General features: G+C 37.4%; 2 protein-coding genes across 3 annotated transcripts in view; one reads left to right on the top strand and one right to left on the bottom strand.

Annotated features, from left to right (window-relative positions):
* Positions 1-23,761, top strand: part of GTF2F2 (general transcription factor IIF subunit 2) — an 80,798-nt gene that overhangs the window by 6,248 nt on the left and 50,789 nt on the right. Inside the window, exons 2-5 of one of the 2 annotated variants that reach the window (XM_062514769.1) lie at positions 279-352; positions 824-842; positions 1,659-1,803; positions 8,526-8,570. In XM_062514769.1, the coding sequence (XP_062370753.1) occupies positions 279-352; positions 824-842; positions 1,659-1,803; positions 8,526-8,570 (283 nt within the window). The remainder of the gene's footprint in view (positions 1-278; positions 353-823; positions 843-1,658; positions 1,804-8,525; positions 8,571-23,761) is intronic. The other variant, XM_062514770.1, reaches the window with a different exon arrangement.
* KCTD4 (potassium channel tetramerization domain containing 4) lies at positions 21,386-22,159 on the bottom strand. The gene has a single exon (XM_062514768.1). It carries the CDS (start codon positions 22,157-22,159, stop codon positions 21,386-21,388), a length of 774 nt encoding a protein of 257 aa, XP_062370752.1.

The raw sequence follows: 23,761 nt of genomic DNA, 5'->3' as shown, positions 1-23,761 counted from the left end.
TTGCCCTGATGGGTTGTGGATGTGGCATCCCTGAAAGCATTCAAGGTCATTTTGTATGGAATTCTGAGCAAACCGATCTAGTTGCAGATGTCCTTGCTCACTGGATATCCATTAAGGCCTCTGCCAACCAAAACCATCTATGGCTCTCTATTGTCTACTATATTTAGCTCATTTTATTCTGACATGGGCAGGGTAAGAGCATTTAAAGTATTTACACACATACAATTTGTATAGAATTTTAAAATCTGCTCTTCTTGAAATCTCTTGTCTTTTCTTAGGTCCCCAAATACTTGTCACAACAGTGGAGTAAAGCTACAGGAAGAGGTGAAGTGGGAAAACTAAGGATTGTCAAGTAAGCCTTTACATTTACTGGTTGCATTTCTTACAAGTTACCTGCATAAAATAAGAATATGTTGCATCTGTTCTAAGACATAATCCTGTTTCTTGCCAGCAGTGTGCATTTCTCTGATCCATGAGCAGTATTTGCTTGTGTAGTGATAAGGAATCTAAATTGTACAAAATTATACTGGGGAGTCACTCTGTCCCATTACATGAGGTTTGATATCCTGGGTTTAAGGAAACCTAACTGTGGAATTTGCTTTTATTTACATGTGTTATTTTGCTGCTTCTGTTCTCACTTGCTGACTTTTCCCATTTGTTCTTGGGCATTGGCATAACAAAAAATTGAACAGCTCAGGAGTAAAGATGAATAACAAAACTAGAATTTATCAGGAAAGCTAAACTTGAGGAATTAGGTTGTAGAAATGTTAAATATTTTTAAATATTTATATATGTATTAAATATTAAATATTTTCTTTTTCAGAAATCAAGGAAGAACGGAAGTAAGTAATTGCTAAAGTTTATATTTTGAATTCTAAAACCTGTTTAGAACATGCTGGTTTCTAATGTCACATATTTTTTGTTATAAATTTAGGGAAGCTTTGTACCACAGAATCAGGAGGAGAGATTCCTGTTAGTAGCTCTGCCCATAGATGCCTGTGGGACTTGGGTCAGGTCTCTCTGTTCCCTCACTCTGTTTATCTTCTCTTCAAACAATTTGAGATGTGTTAGTACAAAAGGTTAAGGAGGATGCACAGAAAAAACACGTGGTGCTGGTGTGAAGTATCCCTCTGAGTTATTGGCTGTGGCCTGTGTCTAGGGATTCTGGTTATCCAGTCCCCATTTCCTTAGCTCCTGTATTGGCCATACAGTGTGAGCATGGCAAAGGAGCTGTGTTTAAACCTCTTCTGGACTGTATGCAATTCAGGAGTCTCAGGCTAGTAACACTTATTGTAGTACTTCAGCACTTTTTCTGGAGCTCACTTGGCTGTGTGAAACATTTTTCACTACTCATACTGAGCAATGGCTGAAAACGTGGTATGCCCTATATTTTAGTAAGTAAAATCAAATTGTTCTCTGACTTCAGGAGGAAGTAATTTACAACTTTTTGAAAGCTGAGTAAATTTTATAAAGTAGAAAAGTTTTGAAATTTGAAAGTTTTGAATTCCGTATTTCAGCAAGAGATCAGTGTGGAAGGACTCTTACATCACCCTTTATTTTTGAAATACTGCTTGTGTTTTCTCTCTTTGTTTCCCCATAACTTGTGAAACAGTGTAATTGAGTCTGTTTAGTAACATTGTGGCAATTGTGACTGTTAGGTGTCCTTTACTTTGAATGAAGAGCTTGCAAGCATCAATGATATTGGAGGAAAGCCTGCTTCAGTCAGTGCACCAAGGGAACATCCATTTCTTCTGCAAAGTGTGGGAGGACAGACCTTAACAGTGTTCACAGAAACTTCAGTAGGTAAGTTAGGATTAAAGTTGTTATGACTCCTCTATGTCTGCTTTCAGTAAACTCAGTGCTGTAAAAGACAGAAGACTTGTATGTCAGATTTTGTCTGTTTTGTTATTTTCTGCATAGATAACACTGTTGAATTTTTTGTCTGTCTGTTTACTTGGTGTGATCAAGCAACTGATTTAAGTTCTTAGGGGTTACCATGTACATTTCTGTATGTACATGTACTCCAGCTCTGAGTCTGCTGGAGAGAGCCGAGGGAATGTGGAATGCAATACAGAGTGCAGTACATTGTGTGCATTCTCCTTTAGGGTTTTGACTGAAAAAGCATGTTTTTGTGTTCCCTTGTATTTTTTGTATTAACTAGTATTTGTTTTTTTCTCTGTGAACTGGAATCTGCTGTGAATATAGTTTTATAAGAATGCTGATTTTTCCCTCTGTTCATTTTTTTATTTAATAAGTTAAAAAATTTGCATTTCCTAGCAATTAGAAAAAGTTATTTGAGGGCCATGGATTTACTGAATAGAAATTATTATATTAACTGGGAGCAAAGAGTAGTGAGTTAGTTACATGAGAAATGATTGGAATGAAGCACTGAATAAGAGTAGATCCAGTCAAAATTGTTTTTATTTGAGATTAGCAAGCATAACATGCAGTCAGTGAGTTTTCCTGAAACTGATTTAATTTTGCTGTTGCATTTAAATTGGTATAGTGACAGTACAATCAAAAATATACTTTTTTGTGCTTTCTTGCTTGACTATTTTCTGCTTTTAAAAATGAACATGACACAAATATTCCAAATTCCAGTCAGATTCCTTACGGTGCCATGTTTATGAGGTTACACCCATGTGCTTGAATGTGTGGGCATGTTTTGAGCTCCATGTCCATTTTTGACAAATCTCAAAGTGAATTATAGCTAGTAGGAAAACAGGTGTCTGGACAGTGGACTGTACAGATGTCCCAACTGAAAGAAAGTCTGCTACTGTGTTGGATGCCAGAAAATCCCCATAGAAAGACCTAATATATTTACCATGGAAAAGCACTCAATAAAAACTTACATATCTTTGCACATCAATCCACAGTAAGGCAGTAATAGGAAATTGAAATTCATTCATTCCTAGGTTCACAGACAGTCTTCATATTATAATTAGCATATTTTTTTCTGACAAGCATCTTGTTCCTTTTCTTTCTTTAAACTGCACCACGTAACACAAGCAATATATTGGTTTGAACCATGGGCCAAAATTTAAGCTGGTATGGAATGGCAGATGCCATCTAGAAGGGTGCAGTTGAGGAATTAGGATAAAAAAAGTGCTTCATGCACGATTACTCTCAGTCAATACCCTTATTGAGGACTGACTTAAATTAACCAGAGCAAATGGCATAAAGCAGTTGGGTTTGTTTTGTACAGAGTGGGGCTTTTTTTGATTGTGGTTTTATGATTTGTTCCCCCTTCCACCCTTTTTTTGAGCACTCTGAATGTCCTAAGATCCATTCTCTGTGTTGTTCTTTAACCCTGGGATCCTTATGTTGTAGTGACTGTCTTTTTGATGGCTTTTCTGAAATATGCTGTGATCTTGGAAGATGCTGTAGGCAGTTTATATATTCTGGGTAATTCAGCACTTCATCTGACTCATCAGGTCATTTAGAGCAAGCTAAAAAGATCAAATTTGACAAGTAATTTAATATTTTCTGCATGATGTAATTTCTGGTCTTCTGAATGGATTTTCTGTTGGTTTTGTTTTGCTTTGTCTTAATTGAACTTGTTTCTCCTAGTTGTAGTGCTGGAAGAAATCCTTTAGTTCTTTCATTGTAAATGTCTGCATCTCTGGTGGTCCCATATTTGTTAATGGACAGCAGGAGGCTCTTCTAAAGTGCAATTTATTGTGTCCAAAATGTAATGAATTGTAGTTTCTTGCTATCCTGCACCGAGAATCTGAGCTAATATGAAGCTTGGTAGAGTGGCTCCCATCCCAGATACTGTTAAAAATCTGGCCTGTGCTGGCTTTCACATGTGCTGCCTCTTCTGTTTGGATTAGCTCCGGGATTTCTCCCATTTATTTTCTTTTCCTTTCCTTTTTCTGCATTTTGAAATAGCCCCAGTGAATAATCATGAGTCCTCTGAAGGTGGTAGTTGCAAAGTATCTCCCTAGTTCCTTTGCAAGGCTGTTGAACATGTGGACGTTGTGATGTCTTCATCGTGGGGCAGATCACTGAGGCCTGTGGTGGCATTCCTGAGCATGAGTGCAGCAAAGCTGGTGGGAAGCATGGCTTCCCTAATGTCTGCAGAGGGATCCAAAGCACACTTGTCTCTTGCTGTCTAGGTCTTGCTGTCTAGGCTGGTTTTGCTATTATTTCTGCATTGAATATGAACTACATTCTGTTCCATAAACATCACCATATGTACATCAACAGTTGCTATGCTACAATGCTATTTGTGCTTCCAGTCGTTTTATCTTATCTTTGTCATCAGCTATCATAGCTGTGGTTTTTTGGCGGGTGAAAAGGAGAAGATTTTGCAAATATTTTAATCTGTCTTATTGAAGAAGATGAATTCTTTCTATGTGCATATAGCTAGAAACTATCAAGGGGCAATTAATGGGCCTGATACATACCTACATACATTTGGTTAAAATTGTTTTCTGCACTTCCCACTGGCAGACGACCTAGCATAAGATAATACTATAATTTAACAGTTTCTTTCTTGGTTGAAGGAATGGGAAGACACTTTTGTTAAACATTAACTGCATACTTCTCTGATTATGATTATACATTACTTCCCTAACTGCTTTAATTGCTCAATGCTCAATTTTTCTGCTAGCACATAGTTTAGGTTTGCAGGATCGTAATAAAAATAAAATTGCAGCTTTGTTAGAGATAATGATAAAAGTTTCTTAGTGAACTGGTTTTTTTGGAAAAATGTGCTACTAATATGACTTGTGCAAACACAGACCTTGGCAGACTATTGCATCCCAGACTGTAAAGGACTGATGGGTGGAGAAGATTTTACACTGTAGACACAAATAAAGTATCAGATATTTCTGTAAAATTGGATGATTCATTTTATTTAATTTTTGAAAATATCTTCACAACTCCCCCTTCATAAGTGGGATAGCCGTAATATCTATTTTTGCATCTTTAAATTTATTCTTTCATGCTCTTTCCATCTTACTGAAAGTAAAAAGTGTTCAGAGAATTCCATAGACAGAACACATACCAGGGCTTTGCTTCTGAGCAGCATTCATGCATGTATTGTCTCACTGTTCCGTGCTTCACAGAACATTGCTGGCTTTTAATATTTTGTTTTTCTTCAGTTTCCTGAGCCTTCTCTCCTTCAGAAGTTCAGTTAATGACACTCAATTATTTTTGTCTTCTTGTTCAATAATACATGTAACTCTGCCTATATACCCAAGAACGTCTCCTTTAGATCCCACCTTCCTTGAAAATTCTCCCATTGTTTTGAATTGTTGGGGTTTTTTCCTTTATACAGCTTCTCATATATGAAAGGACCTTTTCTGAGTTTGTACATGAATCACACTTACCATATAACATACAATATCCAATTGTATTCCAGTGAAAATGAATATTCAGAGGTTTTTATTCTGTATTTTGTATATATGTATTTTTAAGTATCAGCTATATCCTGCCATTAAAGAAATGTGAAGGGAACAAAGCCTAATAAAAACCTTTCATTAAAGCAGTTACTTCTTTAATTACACTTAATTATTCTCAGTAAAATACAGTGTGCTCAGAATCTTGACGCCTTGTAATACTGTTTCCAATTCTACTAGATAAGTGTTTGAGTTCTGAAATTCCTCATCAAACTGTTATTTAGGAAATAAACACCCTCACTATTCTGCCTTAGTGCAGCCTGATGAGGAGTTTTGACGTGTACCTGTCTATGTTAAGAGTACTTTCCAATTATTTCTGTTCAGGTTGTCATTAACCACATATTCCACTCTCCAGAAGGTCTTGGGATCTAACCTAATGCTTCTTTGTTCTCTTATGTACTTCAGTCTTTTCTGGACCGTTAGCAGAAGCGGAAAACCTATCTGTAGCCTCACGATCAAAAGAAATAGAAGGAACAGCAGCCTTTCAAATCTGTGACATTTATGCAAACTTCCAAATATTTTTGAGAATCATAAAGATGATACCCTTGATCAGAAAAGGCGAATCTGTGGCTCAAGCTAGTTTAATTGCAAATGTTATTTTGATAGCTCCAAATTTTGTGTGTATTATTGAGAGATACAGTCCATTTAGAAAAGAATTGCAGTTGCTTACATCATACTCCTTCTCCAGCTCAAAAAAATGTAAATTATATTTATTTAATTACTTTATATGCTTGTTGGGGGGTTTAAAAAGTACTGTAAAGCAGGTTCGGCTGGCTGGCAGGGATAAACCAATTTTATTTTCATTTCTGTTATAAAACTATAGACTGTTAATTCGTGTACAAATTTGAAAAATTCAGGATATAACACACAAAATATCTTAGAATGGGCTCAGTGTGATGGCAATAGTATTTCTGCATACTTCATTGATTTAAAATACCTTTTGTTTTCAGTCTCACTGATGTATGTGTAAAAACCCAACACCCTACCACCACCCACTATGACAATGACAGCAAAAAATCCACTAACAACAAAAAACCCCAACTAACCAGCCCCAATCTCTTGACATTTTTCAGTGATGTTTATCAACTCTTGCATGTTGTAGAGGAGGCTGAGAAGCTGTAGTCTGCAAATGAAACATATTAAGTAGATATAGCACAACTTCCTTTATTTTCTTCATTATAATAATGCTGAGAAGATTTTTAAAGCAGAACTTGTGACCTAATCATACCAAGACTGAGTTGTCTAATTATGAGGAATTAAAATGGCACTGTTTTGCAAGGCTTGAATTTTGTCTGGTTTTTTTTGTCTCCACTGTTGAGGGCAGATACAAACACACACGCTTTCCCTGTAGACACAAGACATTTATTGCTATTCAGAGATGCTCTTAGCAATGTTCAAGTGTGATGTCTTTGGCAATAGTTTTGGTGAGGTAGCTCTGGTCTTCTATTGAAATTGAATTGAAACTGAACAGCGTCAAAGTCCAATTGCATCTCACTTCTCACTTCAGACTGGTGTTCCTATCTTTGTATGTTGTATGTTCTTCATTTCATCCTCTTCTTCTGGTGTGTTTACTGAATGTTTCCTTCTTTAAGCTACAGTTGAGTTACGGTATTGGTTGGGCATTTATTTTATGTCATGCTGTAAATGTACCAAATATGGATAAAAAATAATGTCAACAAGAAAATACTTGGTTTTCTGCAAATAGCCTACCCTGGATGTATGTCTGAAAGTTGGCAGGGATCTTTACTCACTTTGTGAATACTCATGGCTCTGAAGGGGCTATATAATGATTGTTACTCATAGAGAAAGCAGGTGCCTTTATCTTCTAAGACTAATGACAGCCACCTGGTGTAAAGAAAGAAGGAGCTGTAAGATACTGGCTTTTATGTTTTCATTTAGTCCTTAGGCTCTCAAGCCATGTCAATGAGAAAGGAGGGACAGGAGCCTTCAAAGCCAGCAAGAATCAGTGGCAAGAAAACGGTTTTCTAAAATACTTCATGTTTTCAGTTCTTTCAATACCCAGCCTGTAAATGGCAGAAATTATCAACCTAACTGAACTCGAAAATTACTGTCTGAGTTAGAGCAGTAATTCACTCTTGCCTGTAAGTAAATAGCCTGTAATGACAGCTGTGACTTGCCTGAGTTAAAAGCAAAAGACAAGTATGTTTTATCATTTCTAACTGTGTTTCAGGGAGGTGAAAATGTTCTTTTTGTTCTCTGCATCAGAGGATGCATAAAAAGGAAAAATATAGGAGGAACAGTCAAATATAATACTGACAGATTAATGGAGGGGTTTAATCTTATAGGAGTTGGTAGGGGTTACAACTCAGGTTGCCACAATACATCTACTGGCAGCCATTTCTGGAAATGTGGAATTGGAATTTCTTGCAGAAAGCTGCTTCTGAACCTGACTCTGCCATTCACCAGAGTGATGATTTTTTATCAAGTCACTTTGCACCACTGTGTTTCATACCTACTTATGATTCTCTGCTGCATGGAACAGGAGATGTTTCTGATTATAAGTATGTGTTGTACTTGACAAATAAAAGTACTTAACAAAAAACACCAATGGACTATAGTACCATTTGAGGACAAATAATCAGAGAGGAAAATGCTTGAAGATATAAATTCTTCCATGGCCTGTAGAAAGGGTGGAGAAGAGGTTGATCAAGGTCAAAAATTTTCGTAATGCCCATTAAGAACATTCTTTTGCTGAACCCTGATTATTTTTGTATATTACAAAAATATTTGTTTGTCTAGACTGACCAGTGAGATAAATCAATAATGTACATTGCTTGAGCATAATCCTGCTACTGATTTTATATATGTGTAACTTTGTTCTCGCAGAGCTCAGTCAGAGGTGCAATAGAGTTCTCTCATTTAAGTTGTGAGTTTAGGCACTAAAGGACTTTTTTGTTGTTGCTTCTTTTAGCAACAAAAGAAGTTGTAGCAAATTATTTATCAGAAGATATATTTATAAACCTTTATTAATCAAATCCAGTGATTTTAATTTTATAACAATTTATCATTCTTTACAACTGAGTTGTTAGATGTAATTTCAAATAATCAACACAGAAGCATTATGATTACTTTTTACTTTTCTGTCTTTTTTTTTTTCAGAAAACCAATCAGAAGAAAAATCAGAAGGTGGCAGTGCTGGTGCTGGTGAGTACAGACACTTTCTTTGAAGCACTTAAGAAATTACTTCTTAGAGCAGATTTTGAGTTTTGCTTCTTAAGAACTTGGTAGATTTTTTTCTAAAAAGTCTTTTTTGTTATATTTTGTCGAATATCATAACATGAAAAAATAACTTCATAAACTGTTTATCTGCTGTGCCCCAAAGTTTAAATTATTAATATCTTTATTAAGAGAAGGGGAATAAAATTATGAGGGAGAGGCTTAGAAATGTAATGTTCTTTCTAATGTTGTTTTAGATTTTAGTTTATTTCTCAACCTTTTTTGTTTTGGTTTTTTTTTTGTTTGTTTGTTTTGGGGTTTTTTTGTTTTTGTTTTGGTTTGGTTTTTTGTTTTTTATTTATTATTTACATTTAGTTGAGTTTAGTTTAGTTTTAGTCTACATTTAGTTTGAGTTTTTTTCTTTTGGTTGGAAAGTTTGTAACACATTTCCAGATCTTTTGTTATTTTATTCCAATTGCATAAACTAAGTAATCATAAAAATAGTCCAAAAAAGTAGGATTATCTCTGATGCACATGGATTACATAGTACTGGGACTGGAGTGGCACTTGTTAAGTGGTAATGGCACAGATAGTACATGGCTCATGTGAAAGATGTGAATGAGTTTCAAACTCCTACTTTTCTTAAAAGCATTTCCTAAACACCAGTCTAATGCTAGTGGTTGTTTAAAATGTCTTCTTGAAAGTACTTTTTGGACACTTCAACATTGAGTCGTCTGCTTTTTCTATTATCTGACTTATTTGACTTTCATTTCAGCATAAAGTATTGTCAAAAGTATATAGTTTGTGTCTGGCTAGAAGTAGGTTTGGGTTGTGTTTTCTGTAGCAGGGATTTTTTTGTAAAATGGAGATTCCTTCTATTACACTGGCCTAAGCATGTCAGAAGATTGGTGTTGGGAATGTTATAGTCTGCAGACTTGTACTGAATCCAAGATGTGTTTTATAGCTTGCAATTCTTCTCAGTTAATTGGTAAAACCTGTTCACTCTGATTCTGTGTGAATCTCGGTGCCGTTTTAAGGCAAGACTGGCTACTTCCTAGAGATTGGTATTTTATATCACTTGAAAAGTAAGGTTCACTGCTGTGCAGTGTCTCAGGTAAAGCAGATAGTGAGATTTTAACTGCTAATCAGAATTTCAATACTTCTATTTAGTTGGTTTTTTAGATGTTAGGGTGCACTCTTGGTTTTTCTTAGCTTTTGTGGTTTGTTTTGTTTCGGTTTGTGTTTGAATGGTTGAATTGTCTGCTCTTCACTTCGTGCCTCCTCTGTGTTCTGTGAACATTGTGTAAGATGGCCACATGTTTAGTTGTTTGTATTTTTGCTTTGGCCAGAAGAATGAATTACTGTGTGGTGTGGGCTGTTTACATGTGCTGATAAGAGGAGTTCTAAACCCATTTGATGGAATCAAGCTGGTTATGGATTCACTCTCTGAGTGAGGGTAGTTGGTTATCCTGGGGCATATAAAGGAGGACTCACAGCCATCAGTTACACTATTTGCTTATTCACTTTTTTCTCAAAATCATTGTGGAACTCAAATGATGTTTTCCAAACTACTTCTCAAGTAATTCAGGTTATTTAGTACTCAATTTTTTGGTTAATCTACTGTTTCTTGGCCTACATCAAGTACTTTTGAGGCAAAGATGGTGTCTTTTATGTATTTATGTAGCGTGTTAGCATATTAAGATCCTTTTGGGTCTTACTGAAGTAAAATATGTTAAGGTTAGTAAGTAAAGAAAGTAAATGAGATATGATATTTAGAAACCATTTTATTTACATCCTTAAAATTTTTACACTGGTAAGGTGCTGTCAAACTTTAGAATTTATGTTTAAAATCCTTAGTATTATATATGGCATTTTTAATCACATTTATTGTTGGGATAGTTAGGAACCACCTAGAAAAGCCATGGTAGTGTTACTACTCTATATGATTCTGTTTGAGAGACTATGAGTGATACTCACAGGATCAGGCCAAAGATAATCTGTCTGGTGTCCTGTTCTCAGTGGTGGTCAGCAGTAGATACCTTGAGATGAGTGTAAGAGCAGTGTAGAAGCACAGTGGTACCTCCCCAAGATACTTCTCATAGAATCATAAAACAGTTTGGTTTGAAAAGGACCTTTAAAGCTCACCTAGTCCAACACCCCTGCAATAAGCAGGAGCATCTTCAACGAAAACAGGTTGCTCAGACTCCTGTCTAACCTAACCTTGAATGTTTCCAGAGATGAGCATCTGCCTTCTCTCTGGGCAACGTGTTCCAGCTATGATTCACAGCTCAGGGAGTTCCAGAACCAGAAGTGATGGTGTTTTACTTAACAGGACCTCATGGATTTTTCTTCTATGAAGTGTCCGTGTTGGTTGAGCCCATGTAAAATCTTTAGTACCCATAATATCTTGAATGATGTTTACAGTCAAAATATTCAGGAATCAAGACACACATGAGACAAGTTTCCTTAAATTAAATTTGAGATACTTTTGAATTTTATCATTTTTGATCAGTTTTTCCATACAGAAATCCTATTTGTTTAGAGCTTGTGATAAACAGTGCTTGGTGATTCAGCTAGTGTTGTTTAGTGCCTGAAGGCTGGTTTATGCTAGAAGTGAAAGGAGCATAGCAAATGACACGCTAAGCTAAAGGGAAAGACTCTGCTTGGTCCTGTATGAGGATGAGCAAGTGATTTAAATCCAAATATGTGCATGTGGCTCTTGTTTGTTTATGGCATTGCTTGCACCTACCTGAAAGTGCTGTCAGTGGTGACAGAAACTGTGAAAACCAAGCATTTGTGCCAGTATAAAGTGTGACCTGCTCCCCTCCAATAAAAGTACTCAGAAGCTGCTGCTCTGAGCCTGTGTAGTCTGCTGAGAATGATACAGTAAAGAAATGCATTCTCATGCATAAAGGGCAAATGCAATTAGGTGCTGTCCTTGTGGAAGTGCATTATATAGAAGCTGCATGAGCTGCAACTGACTGCCCAACCTTTGAGCATATAGCCAGACAATGTAGAGTGAATTTAGTATTAAAATTTTACCAATTGTGAGTGTATGAGTGTGACTGCAGACACAAATATACAATACTCAAACTGTTTGTAGATACCACTTCCTTAATTTCTTGATACTGTAGTAATAATAGAGGATTCACATGTTGATATGTTGGAATATTTGAAATTCATTGTAAGCATGATGATAACCACTGGACTCCATGTGGTAAAATCAGCAATTTTTTGGTAGACACAGACTTTTTATAGCATAACATGGGATGGTATAAAGCTACAAAATGCACATTGGTTTTATCCTCTTTCAAGCAGTTAACAAATATTAATTAAACTTCAAAAGCGAAACTAACTGAAAAATGATTGTCAGGAGGAATAAAACAGTAACTTTTGATTTAAATACTCTTGCAACTCAGTGTTGAAGATAATTTACATGCGGATTCTGCCATTTTCAAGACACAGAAACCGTTTTGGTCTTGGAAATATAACAGGGTTTGTTGGCAGATAAATACAACACAAATTAAAATGCAAGCTTCCCAGTAGCTTTCCAGGAGCCGTAATCAATGTGAGACTCCACTTACAGCTGTTGAAACATGTAAAGAAGCAATGATTCCTGCTTTAAGGTACATGTAGTCAAGGCCTATGGTACTGGCTATAATAGATACTGTGGAAGAACAGGGAAGGTGCAGTGGAAGAATAGCAAAAGGATACAGATTTAATGTAGGTCAGCACTAACTGGAGTTAAATTTTTTGAGAATTTGGATAACTGTCCTTGGTGTCCTTAGAGTCTGGCTATTTTAGTATACTTCAGTGTATTTATTTTAGTATGAATAGTCTAACATGTATGTCTGAGCAAATTAATGTACGTGTTGTCATACAGTTTCTCTCCTAAGAACAGAATCTGATAGAAAACAATGGCAGTTAACCCCATGACCGTATTTTGTCCTTCTATGATGTCCATCAAGAAGCTTGCAGAAGTACTGAACTAAACAGAAGTGTGCTTTTGGCTTGTACCAGTGTTCTTGGTTTTCCTTATGACTTGAGGAATCCCAGGAATCTTAGTCATGCCGGGCATTGCAGATCATGACTTCACAAATTGTGTTTTTCTTCTATGAGGTATTTCGCTGATTATTGCAGTTCACCCACCTACCAGCATGATCACATTTGATGGGTTCAGACTTTTGGAGTGTTTCAGATTCAGAGTCTTGAATGATGGATCAAAGGAGCAGAGGAAAATCAAATGTTTTCTGGCTTGGCCATTGTAAGACTGACATGTAACAGGTGTAAGGCTCGCATGAGTTTCAAAGTATATAAAATGAGGTGATTCTGCACTCAAAATGTAATTGAATTCCTTGAGAGAAGATGTGGACATAAAGGTAGTGTTTACTAAAGACTGACATAACCTTAGAAGAAACCAAAGGGATATGAAAGATCATAGAATGATAGAATAGTTTGGGTTGCATTAAAGACTTTAAAGATCATCATGTTCCAACCCCCCTGCCATGGGCGGGGACACCTTCCACTAGACCAGGTTACTCAGGGCCCCATCCAGCCCAGCCTGGAACACTTCCAGGGATGGGGCATCTGTGCAGCCTGTTCCAGTGTCTCACCATCCTCACAGTAAAGAATTTCTTCCTAATATATAATCTAAATCTGCCCTTTTTCTCTTTTGAGAAGCCTTTGTCCCTTGTCATGTCATTACATTCCCTTGTCAAAAGTCTCTCCTGTAGTCCCCTTTAGGTTCTGAAAGGTGCTCTAAGGTCACCCTGGAGCCTTCTTTTCCCCTGGCCGAACAACCCCAAGTCTCTCAGCTTGTGCTCATAGGAGAGGTGTTCCAGCCATTTGATCACCTTTGTGACACTTCTCTGGACCTCTGCAACAGGGCTGTGTCTTTATGCTATGTCCTTATGCTTCCAGAGGTGGAAGCAGTATTCTGCATGGGATTTCAGGAGAGAGGAGAGGGGCAGAATCTCCTCTGTCACCCTGCTGGCCACTCCTCTTTTGATGCAGCTCAGGGTACGATTGAATTTCTGGGCTGTGAGCTCACATTTCTGGGTTATGTTGAGCTTCTGATCAACCAAAATCTACCTAAGGGGACTAAGATCAAGAGGACATCTGATTTGAGAGACCCCAAGCCACAAAAGCCAGGTGGACACTAGGATGCATACCTACTAGGAGAATCATACATGGCTGCACTGTCCTTAGGTTTCTTTAGAGATGTTCACTTGTGACCACTGCAGTCATGATGCTGAGCAAAGCAGACTTTTAGTCTGATCTACTACTGTTACACTCAGGCTTTATTTCCCTTTCTGCCACCTGCCTTTTTTCCCCCCCAGCTCTATACTGTTGTTGCACAGCTTCCACCAGGGGTATTTAATTAAAAGTTTCTTCTTTTTAACCCTGGAAATAACTTTTTTGGAGGAAAGCAATTAAAGTAAGACCAACTCTTCCAAGATTGTGTGTAGTAATGTATCTTTGATTTTCATAACTGCAGCTGCAAGAACACTGGAGGCAGTAGTGCAGTTGGAGGATATGAGCTTTCTGTATGCTTGAGTCTGGAAACAGTCTAGCAAAGCTCATTTTGTGCTCTTTCTGAGCTGTCAGGCTTTTCCAGCCCCAGCATCTTGCCAATAGCAGTGGTGATGCAGGAGCAGTGTGTAGCTGTGCTACAGCATATTCTCCTACTCATGCAGGTTGTCTGAGGGAACTCTGTGGGCAAACCATCATGTTGGCATGGCAGAAAAAATCATAATCTTGGCATGGCAGAAAAGTTATAGAAGTAGACTTTTATAATCATATGAGAAGGCATAAGATAGCCTATATGTTAGATTTCTGATATGTTGGGAAAGAACTTTATTTGCTGTTCATTTTACAAAATGTGTTGGAAATGTCACAAGACCTGGCAGTGCTGCAGGCCTTAGATAATGTCAGTATTGATAGGACTTCTAACCTCTTTTCCTCTCTTTAGCTGATTCTTATCAACCTGGCTGGCAGAACCTTTAATTTGTCTCCTCTGAGATTACCAGTTTCAGCACTGAGAACATGTACTACTTTATCCCTAATACTTGCCAAAGGCCTTTTTAAAGTAGTAGAGAGGCAATAAATGACTGGGTTTGGTGTTACAGTTGCTCGTTATGTTTACATTTTTTCATGCTTAGCCTGTTCATTGCTAGTTTGTTTGCTTATTTTTTCTTCCTAATTGAGAGAGTCTGTATCCACCTCTGACCTGTGGGGTTTTTTTTCACATCTGTTCACTGTGCTACAAAATCAGGAACCTCCTAGGAGCTAACAAATAGCTTTCTGTGGAGCTGCGGCAGGAGATTTGTAGCTTGAAGTTTTCTATTAACAATTTTTAAAAGAAGTTAATTCCTCTGACTTCTGCTACAATGAAAAAAATTGCCTCTTTGAAAGCTGGCATATGAAAAGCAAAAAGAGGATTTTATAAGAATTTCCCCCCACTATTTATTTATTAGTTTCAGGATTATTAGATGTTACTTGTATTGTATAACCTCAGTGTTGAACTGTGTGGGCATCTGTCTTCATCACAAAACCAAGACCCTCAGCTGACACTAAGTGGGTCCCTTTCTCTTCATCTCATAGTGCTCATAGGCTCTCTCACCACACTTCTCCCTCTTCATTCTCACAGCTGAGAGAGTCCAGCACTGCTGATTTCCCTGAGCATCAGGTTCCAGCAAGCCCCTTGGAACTTCATCTTCTTGGGGCATTTCCCCAGCGAGCAGCTTTGGGTTTTTAAATCTGAATTCACATCTCTTTGAAGTGTTTCTGTTGCTGGTACAGTGCCACCCCCTTACGCAGGATGCCAAATCTCTTATTCAGGAGCTGTGAACAAGAAGACCTTGTCCTTTGGTTGGAGCAGGCTTTCCATACCTGGAACAAAGCTGCCACTGAAAGTTTGGTGGTGCCAATGGGGGAAAAAGAAAAAAAAAAAAAAAAGCATTCTAGAAAACTGTAGAGATCTAACTTTTCACAAAATTGAAATAATGCTTGGGGTGGAATTAGTGATATCCCGCTTTAATGCCCAGAAAGATGATGGCTTTTGTGAACTTTGTGTAAACCAAGGTTATGTCCCCCAAGGTCACACCAGTGAACAAGACAATCTTGTGGTAATTTTTTAGCATTATCAGGAAAACCTTACAGACATTCAGAATGACTCAATTTATAGGAGTCATCTTCTAACGACTCGCTTTTGAAATCCTAGCCTGTTGAGCTTGCATATTATCATGTCGTAATAGTGTTTTAAATGAATAGCTTCTGTTTAAAGCTATAATTATTATACCAGCTTTGAACAGCACAGATAGAAACAGCTTCTTGGGAGGCTGTTGCATTAGCTGTGTGTGGTACTCCTACTACAAGCATTTTTGGGAAAAGAAATCAACTGTCTAGCTCTACAGAATATTGTGCAATTTCAGAAAGAAAGGCAACTGCAGTTTCTTTTTTGGAGTGCTTGCTCATCTGCATTCCTCAGGTGTCATCATTCATCTTCCTCCTACCTTCCCCAGTCCTTGCCATGCTGCTTGTTTTCTGGCATTTTATTGGGAATTATGATGATTTACAGAGGCAGTGTTTTGAGACAGCTTTCTCTGTGATATACCAATACACAGGATTTACAGAATGTCTATTTCAAATGTAAATAAAACCCCAAATGTCATTTTTTTCTGATCCTAAATTTTTTGTGCCTTACTTACTAATTTTAATGGTAAATTATGGTAAATGCTAAATTGTAATATGGTAAATTATGCAAGCCTCTCTCTTCATATAAGGATTCTCTCATTTTTTAACTAGTAGTCACTTTCCTGGCAATCTACCCTGTGTTGCAGGGCAGCAGACAACATTAGGTTTATGTAATAGTTACTTAGCAAAGATGATCCAGCCTAGAATAATAGTATTTATTTTGTCACAGACACAAGTGAACTTGTGCTCTTCATCCCCAATCCTGATTTATCATTCAGCAGCATTAGGGCACCATCACCCTTCTACACAAATAAATGAATGGATTAGACACTGCTCTTATTAAATTGTATTATTTGTTGCCTGCCCTTATTCTGTTAGTATACTAATGAGGAGTGAAGGAAGAAGATAATTTTCTTAACCTCTTCTCATCTCACTGAATAGAAACCTTGTAATGCTTTTACGAGGTAAAGATAACAATGCCACCAATTTTCTGCAAATGATGATGTAATTTTTACCTTTACTGTAGAAAAGAAGCGACCTGATGTCGCTTAAACACTTGTAATAGGTACAAATGCAAAAAATAAAAAATAAGACATGAGCCTTTGAAAATATCAATACTGCAATTATGAGGCTGTGAAACTGGTCAGTGGGTGAGTCAGTACTGAAGGTACAGAATTGGAGCTACAATTTGACCTTGTTATGCAGCCCCTGTATTTCACACCATCAAGACTACCTCCAGAAACAGCATCTGACTCTAGAAGTCATTGGGCAGTAAGTGGTTAGAGACAGAATAAATACTTTGAGCAGGTATTGTATATGTTTTTCACAGTATTTATTCTTTCCTAGGCATCTTTGACAAAGCCCCACAAGTGGCCTGGTGGAAGGAAATGGTACAGTGAAACAAAAATGGAAAATAGTTGTGTGATGAGAGGAGAGAACAAGACAAGGAAAGGAATTTGAGGGTCCAAGGATCAAAAATGGGGATTCTCCCAGACATGTGAAGTCTTTGGGTTTAGAAACAGTTCCCAGTCACTAGGAAAAACTGGGCTAGAACAGGCTTTAGTCTGACATAGTGCAGCCACTTTTAGATTTAATTCTCATATGGAAATCCATTTAGTAGGTATCTATGCCAGTGTACTGACAAGTGTGATAGAGTCCTTGGCTTCTTCTCTACCACTGTGGAAAGATGGGCATCCAATTGTCAGTATTTCAGTCAGTTTGGCAGCTATTTATATTTTTCCATGATCAGTCATTCAAGAAATTAATAGGGGCATGGACATTTTTTTGTAATCTATGGATTTAGTCCTGCCTTCAGTTGCCTCTGTCCTTTCTGCTTGGTGACCCCTTTTCTCACCTGACAAAATAGGCAGGGAGGCAAACAGAGCTGACCAAGCCTGGGAGCAGGTTAAGTGCCTCCTTGGGGAAATGGGAGAAAGTTCCTTCTTAACTCCTACTGGAGGAGTTGAAGATCATCAGAGAAATTATGGTAATTGTCATTCTTTCCTGATTCTTGTAGGACAGTTTTGGTAAGTTTGCTGTGATCCAAGTCTTAATGAGAGAAAGGATAATTGAATTATTTTGCATGCACATCATATACTAAGAAATGTTAGTGTTAGAACAACTGCGGGTATTTCTGACTTAAGCACTTGATTTTGCAGCTTTCATATTGTCATAGTAGTTATTGAATATGAAATTTCTGACTCTAAAGAAAGAAAGAAAAGGTAGCTGATGCATGACTGGGTACTTTTTCTGGCTCATCCCACTGTGATGGAACACAAGTATCCACCTGACTGACTGAACATGTGCTAATAAATATATTTATGTTATATTTGGTATGTTTATGGAGTACAAAGGAAACGTTCACATTATTGAGATTTTATGTGGTCTTTTTGTTCATATACCAAAGCAAGACACTCCTGCCCTGAAAAATTACTCAAGTCTGTATCTAGTTTGAAGTGTCTAATTGTAGCTGATATGGCATGATTCAAGATGGTTGTGGACTTGCTTCCTCTGAATAGAGAAGTGAATTAATTTTTTTACCTCCGTGCTCCTCTCTGCTGTGTAATTCAAAGAGCTGAGTGAGGTGCCTTCGATCAGAGGTAGCATGTAAAAATTTCAAACCCTGACACTTGCAGAAATGCATCACTGCTCATGAAAAAGGGAATAGAAACAAGATTGAAGTTAGTGTTGCACCAGGATGACTTTACATGTGTGCCATAGATGTCAGTGTTACTTATGCAAATATACAAAAGATCCAGCTAAAATTACATAAGGTAATGAATGATTGAATTTTAAACCAACCAACCAACCTGCAATAAACCAACCAAGCTATTTAATAATTGATAGAGAAGTAAATTTTTCACTTAAAAAACATTTTTTCTCAAGTTCTCTTCCGTAGGTTGAGAGGGCAGTAGATGCTCTGAACCAAACGCATGGCAAAGAAATCTTTTATGAACAGCTATAGAATATTTAAAAATGCTTCGGGTGGTTTCCATGTTACCTGTGATTATGAGCTTATGATTAACTTACATTCTGAAAGTATTTTCTACAATAAGTGCAGACCCATCAAATTCCCTACTGATTTTTCATGAGTAAAAGTCATGCTCCAATAATAAACTAGTGCTGCCTTCTGATAGGGAAGTGCTAACAATTGATTTCTTGGTGTTTGGCATCCTAAGAGCCCAACTGAAAGGCAAGCAACCACAACATATTTTAATTAGCATATATTAATTGTTTGAAATAAAAATTGTTTTTTGCTGCCCTTCTTTTCAGCTGCAATTACATTTTAAATCTCAGTCAAAGACCCAGGACGAATGAAGGTTATAATCAAAAGTATTTAAATGCAAGTGGATGATTTGACATCCCAGGAGCAACAGCCTCCTCCAGACTTTGTGCTCACGCAGTCTTTGTTTTTGACAGCACTGTGAGCGTGCTGCTTTAAAACTTGTGGATTCATTATGGAGCTTTTCTAGATTTTCTTGCCACTTTATCTTGCTCATGTTGAGAATTGTGTCTACAAAGGGCTTTTCATGTAATTACTCTGGGCAATTGTGTTTCTAGTTCTTGTCCTAGAAAATCAACAGGATTTTGTATTTCTTTTAAGGAAGCTTTCACATTTGCTTTTCACAGAAGTCCTACAGATTCTTATAAGCACAAGATTAGTGGTTAATGAAGATTTTTTTTAATATATCAATTTGAAAATAGCTTGGAGGGGGAGGAGAGAAGATGACACATGCTAGTGGCATATGTAAACAATAGTATTTTACTATGTACCTTTTGTGTGTTTATAATTAATGCGTTTGGACAAATTCAGAGAAGTTTTGGGATATGTGAACAGTTCTTGTATGCCTGAAATGTAAAGTGATCTGATTTTTAAACATTAGAGTCTGGAAAAGTTCCACTTAGGACCATATCTTATATAGAACCACATTTCTTATGAACTCTAAGTCTTTAACATGAGGACTAGATAGAAAACTTCATAGTTTCTAGACAGTGGATTCATTCTTATGGAGTATTCTGGAGAGGTTGAATTCCCCCATTTGATAAAATAATATCGGAGTATGTTTCACTCACTGCTGCTTGGTCTGGAGATGTAGCATTTCTGTATTAATTCATCTCTAGCAAGGGACCTAGGTAGCAACACCTGTTGTATGTTAAAAGTGAAAAAGAGTTTCATGTTGAGGGATAAGTGGACCTTGAATTTGTATTCTTCACTCTTGCTACTAAGGATTGATTTGTTCCCCCTAAAATCCAAGCTACAACTGTTCTCATCCTGCCTTGTGTTAGCTGTTTTTCTTGGTTGTCACTTCTAGTAGAGATTATACTGCCTTTTGTTGACATTATTATCTTCCTGTACAAAATCCATGTTTTGGGAGAACTACTTAGTTGGTTTTTTTCTTTCTTTATAAGAATTTTCCTTCTATTGTGGGTTCATATGAGCTGTGAACGATGATTGGTTTCAATGAAAAACAAAGCTTAGAGTTAGTGCTGCTTCTTGCTTTCTGTGATGATTTTTCAGTTTGTGTTTGTGAAGTAACTGGTTTGTAATACTGGTTTGTAATACTTGTGTTTAAATTGGTTACGGTTGTTCTATAGAAACTACTAAAACTTTGTTTAAAATATAAATTAAAAGATTTGATAAACAGTGGAGATGAGGAGAATGAGGGTATTTATTCCATTACTTAGAGTGAATAATCTTTAATGCCAGCAGGTGGTCTGTTCAGAGCTGATAGTACTCCTTGAATTTACTAAGTTGCTGTGCAAAGCAAGGGCTCTGTTCATTGCCTGTCCTTATGAGCACAAATGATTGCTAGGAAATACTGACTGTGGCATTGTAGGATGCCATTACTGGAAAACTGTTATGCTAAACTTAATGTCAAATACTTTCGTTAGCTATTTGATATGTATGTATGATTAGAAAATTTAATACTCTGTGCAGATCAGACCCAATTCCTATAGTAAAATTTATCTCCCCCAGCATTATTTTGTTGGTTTACATGTTTCTGGCAATTGCTGTTAGTGTAGCAGTATGGTATAAATTTGGGGTTGAGTTGAGAAACCATTTAACTTAAAAATTAAGTTATTTTTAACTCTCTTGCAATTCTGTTTTTTTTTGCAAATTCCGTACAATAGATTACCATAAACACTAATGAACAGTCAAAATCATTTATTCCGGTTAAAATCCATTCTGAATTTGTTATAAGCAAAACATACTTTAAGCCTGCTTATTATATGAAAATACTCTTACTGCTGTTCAGCAGAGCAGTTAGGTATATGCACATTCATCACACAGGTACACAAAAATTCAGCTAGACTCTCCGGTTGAAAGACAGCATTGAGAAAACATATTACAAAGAGCATAAAGCATTCCGTCTGTGTTTACAATGTTAGCAGATAATTCTTGTTAAATTCAGGCATAAAATTTTCATTCAGCTTAAGTAAGCCAGAGATAGATGTCATTATGAGATTTACATACCATTAGCTCACATCAGTTGATTAGCAGCTGAGCTCTGTGGTACAGGGCTAGTTAGATGCATTATTTGTGATGCCAGGAGGCTGCAGCTCAAGGAGGTTTACTGGCTGCTTGCTCATTTCCTTTGCCTTTGTGATTACTTGATAAAATGCAGTGCATCACTGTGAACAATCGACCCTCTTGAGCAGTCCAGACTGGTCAGCAGTCTAAATCCACATTTTAAAGCCGTCATTATAGCCTCAAATTTAAGAGTTTCCAGGGTGCAGACAAAGGTGTTGTCCTCCTTCAGTACTAATCGTGTACCGTTTTCAGACTTTATGAAGTACTTGAATTGAATAATATTTGAAGATACTGAAAACTCCTCTGGAAATCCATCCAGCCGGCTCTTGGACACCAGTACAATTCTGGATTTTATTTTTGCAATGAATTCAGGAGCATTACAAAAGATTCTAAGTCCTTGTGAACGGTCGTGGCTGTCAGTTATTTCCAGGAAAGTAGTCTCTCGAGATGCTAGCTGTTCCTTCTCCCACCTTGATTTCACTGCCTCTGAGAGTACCTTAAGCTGGAAAAATTCGGCTTCTTGTGCCAAAAGTTGATTTTCTCGAAACCCCTCTGGCAGAAGAAGTTCTCCGTTCCGTAGGAAGTTGAGGATGTGTCTGAAAAGGAGTCCATCTCTGTCTATGAAGTAATGACCGTCTGCATCAAATGGGCACATTATTCTTCCATTTATGATCCCCCCCAGAAAAGAATCTGGATACTTGGTTAGTGTCTGTTTTTGTGTGATATATAGGTAACCACCGACATTCAGAGTAATCAGAGACGTTTTATAGTCCTTGTCTAGCTCAGAGCTTTCAGAGTTGCTGTTTTTTTCTTCACATTCGTTTTCTCTCCTGCTTGCTTTTCTCTCCATTATTGAAGCTAGGACAAGAATACAGCTATCCTGCTTTGCTCTTGTCAGCTTGCAAGGAGGATGTTTCTTAATAAAAAGCACCTTTATTCAGCTCCAGCTCGATGTTGGAATGGAAATGCTGCTCGCATTGCTCCGACTGTCAGCTTGGGTTTGCAGTAGGTGGCGTATCAGCTGTGTGTGCAGGGAGATAGCAGGAATATGACTGTGAGAGAGAATTTGCATTTAACTGTGTAAGGGAAGAAGTGTACAATAACTGTTTATTTATTTCCTTTAAGTGTAAGTAGTTTGCATAGCTTAGGTGGTTCTGCACAGAAATACATACTGCTGTACTAAATGGCAACTTATTTTTAATACTTGAAGATGTATCTGTAGTGTCAGCTGGCCAAATCATATTTTGTGCTTATGGTGTTAAACAGCTTCATTTGTGTTTCAAGGATTTTTCTTTTCACAAAGCCTGTTTTTTCACATTGATTTTTAGTACTTGTTATAGTACCTGACGCATACAGCAGGACAACACAGAAACAAAAGGTATCCCTGTGTGTAAAAGGGGGGTGTCATCTGTGGAATGTGTGCACATGCATGTCACTCATTTGTCAGGCACGTGTGCAGCAGTAAGATGTTTCCACAGAAGATACCCTGGAAGTGGTGCTAAGGACTTGTTGGTCTGACTGTTTTAGGTTTGTGGCAAAAGCTTTTATTTGCAGTCAAAGGGACTATCCTCACCACCACAAGAACAGCAGCCTGATTAGGTTTTGCTTTTTGCCTTCCTGTGTGCCATAGACAAAAACAGTTTTACAGGAAGGATTTACCATTTATATTGATAATGGTTTTTAAGTCACCAAGACTGTCTAGCATCAGTTTGTTCTTTCTCTATAGAAAAACTCAGCTGCCCTGTGGAACAAAGGGCTTGTGTGCCTACAGATAGCTTTGAACATCAGATAACACCATAGCTTAGCAACACTGGGGTACAGGGAGGCAGAAGCATCAGCACAGCACACTGGAATCAAATGCCCATCTTCTCTCCTGCACTTTGAGCCTCTCAGTTGCCTCATAGAAAAAATTTCCCCTTTAAACATTTGCAGTTTGGAGCAGGAAAGGAAAAGGTCTCCACACATCTCTGTGGGCGTTTCCTTGGGGAGTGGGCAGATGGGAGCCACTGCATGCATTCCCCAGCGTGGATGGCAGCAAAGGCTTTCCTTGGGTTAGAGCTGGAGAGAAGGAGGTTTCATCTTTTTCAAGAAGTATTTTTCATTTTACAGGTAGATGTGTCCTGCTTTGTCTGACTAGTAGTGGAAAGGCAGATTATATTTCTGTAAATTCTTCTGCTCTAAGTATCTTATTCCTACTGTTCCCACTGTCTGTAAGGTTGTTTATTTATACCACAGAATCAACACTATAATATTTTACTATTTTGTAACTGACTCTAGTGGAAATAAATGTTTTCCTCTCACTCTTCTCGTTGCCAGGGTGTCCTATCCCTGGGACTGATATGCTAAATCTTTCTGCTCCTGTATATGATATATTAAGCAGGTATTATTAATCAGGTTTGATTTAGCAGGAATTAGTAATGCTTTTATTTTTAACTCTTTGATGCCATGGATA

Source organism: Cinclus cinclus, chromosome 2 (assembly GCF_963662255.1).
Source record: "Cinclus cinclus chromosome 2, bCinCin1.1, whole genome shotgun sequence".
Taxonomy (NCBI): domain Eukaryota; kingdom Metazoa; phylum Chordata; class Aves; order Passeriformes; family Cinclidae; genus Cinclus; species Cinclus cinclus.
Note: the sequence above shows the minus strand (reverse complement) of the source record. Positions and strands in the feature narration are given on the sequence as shown.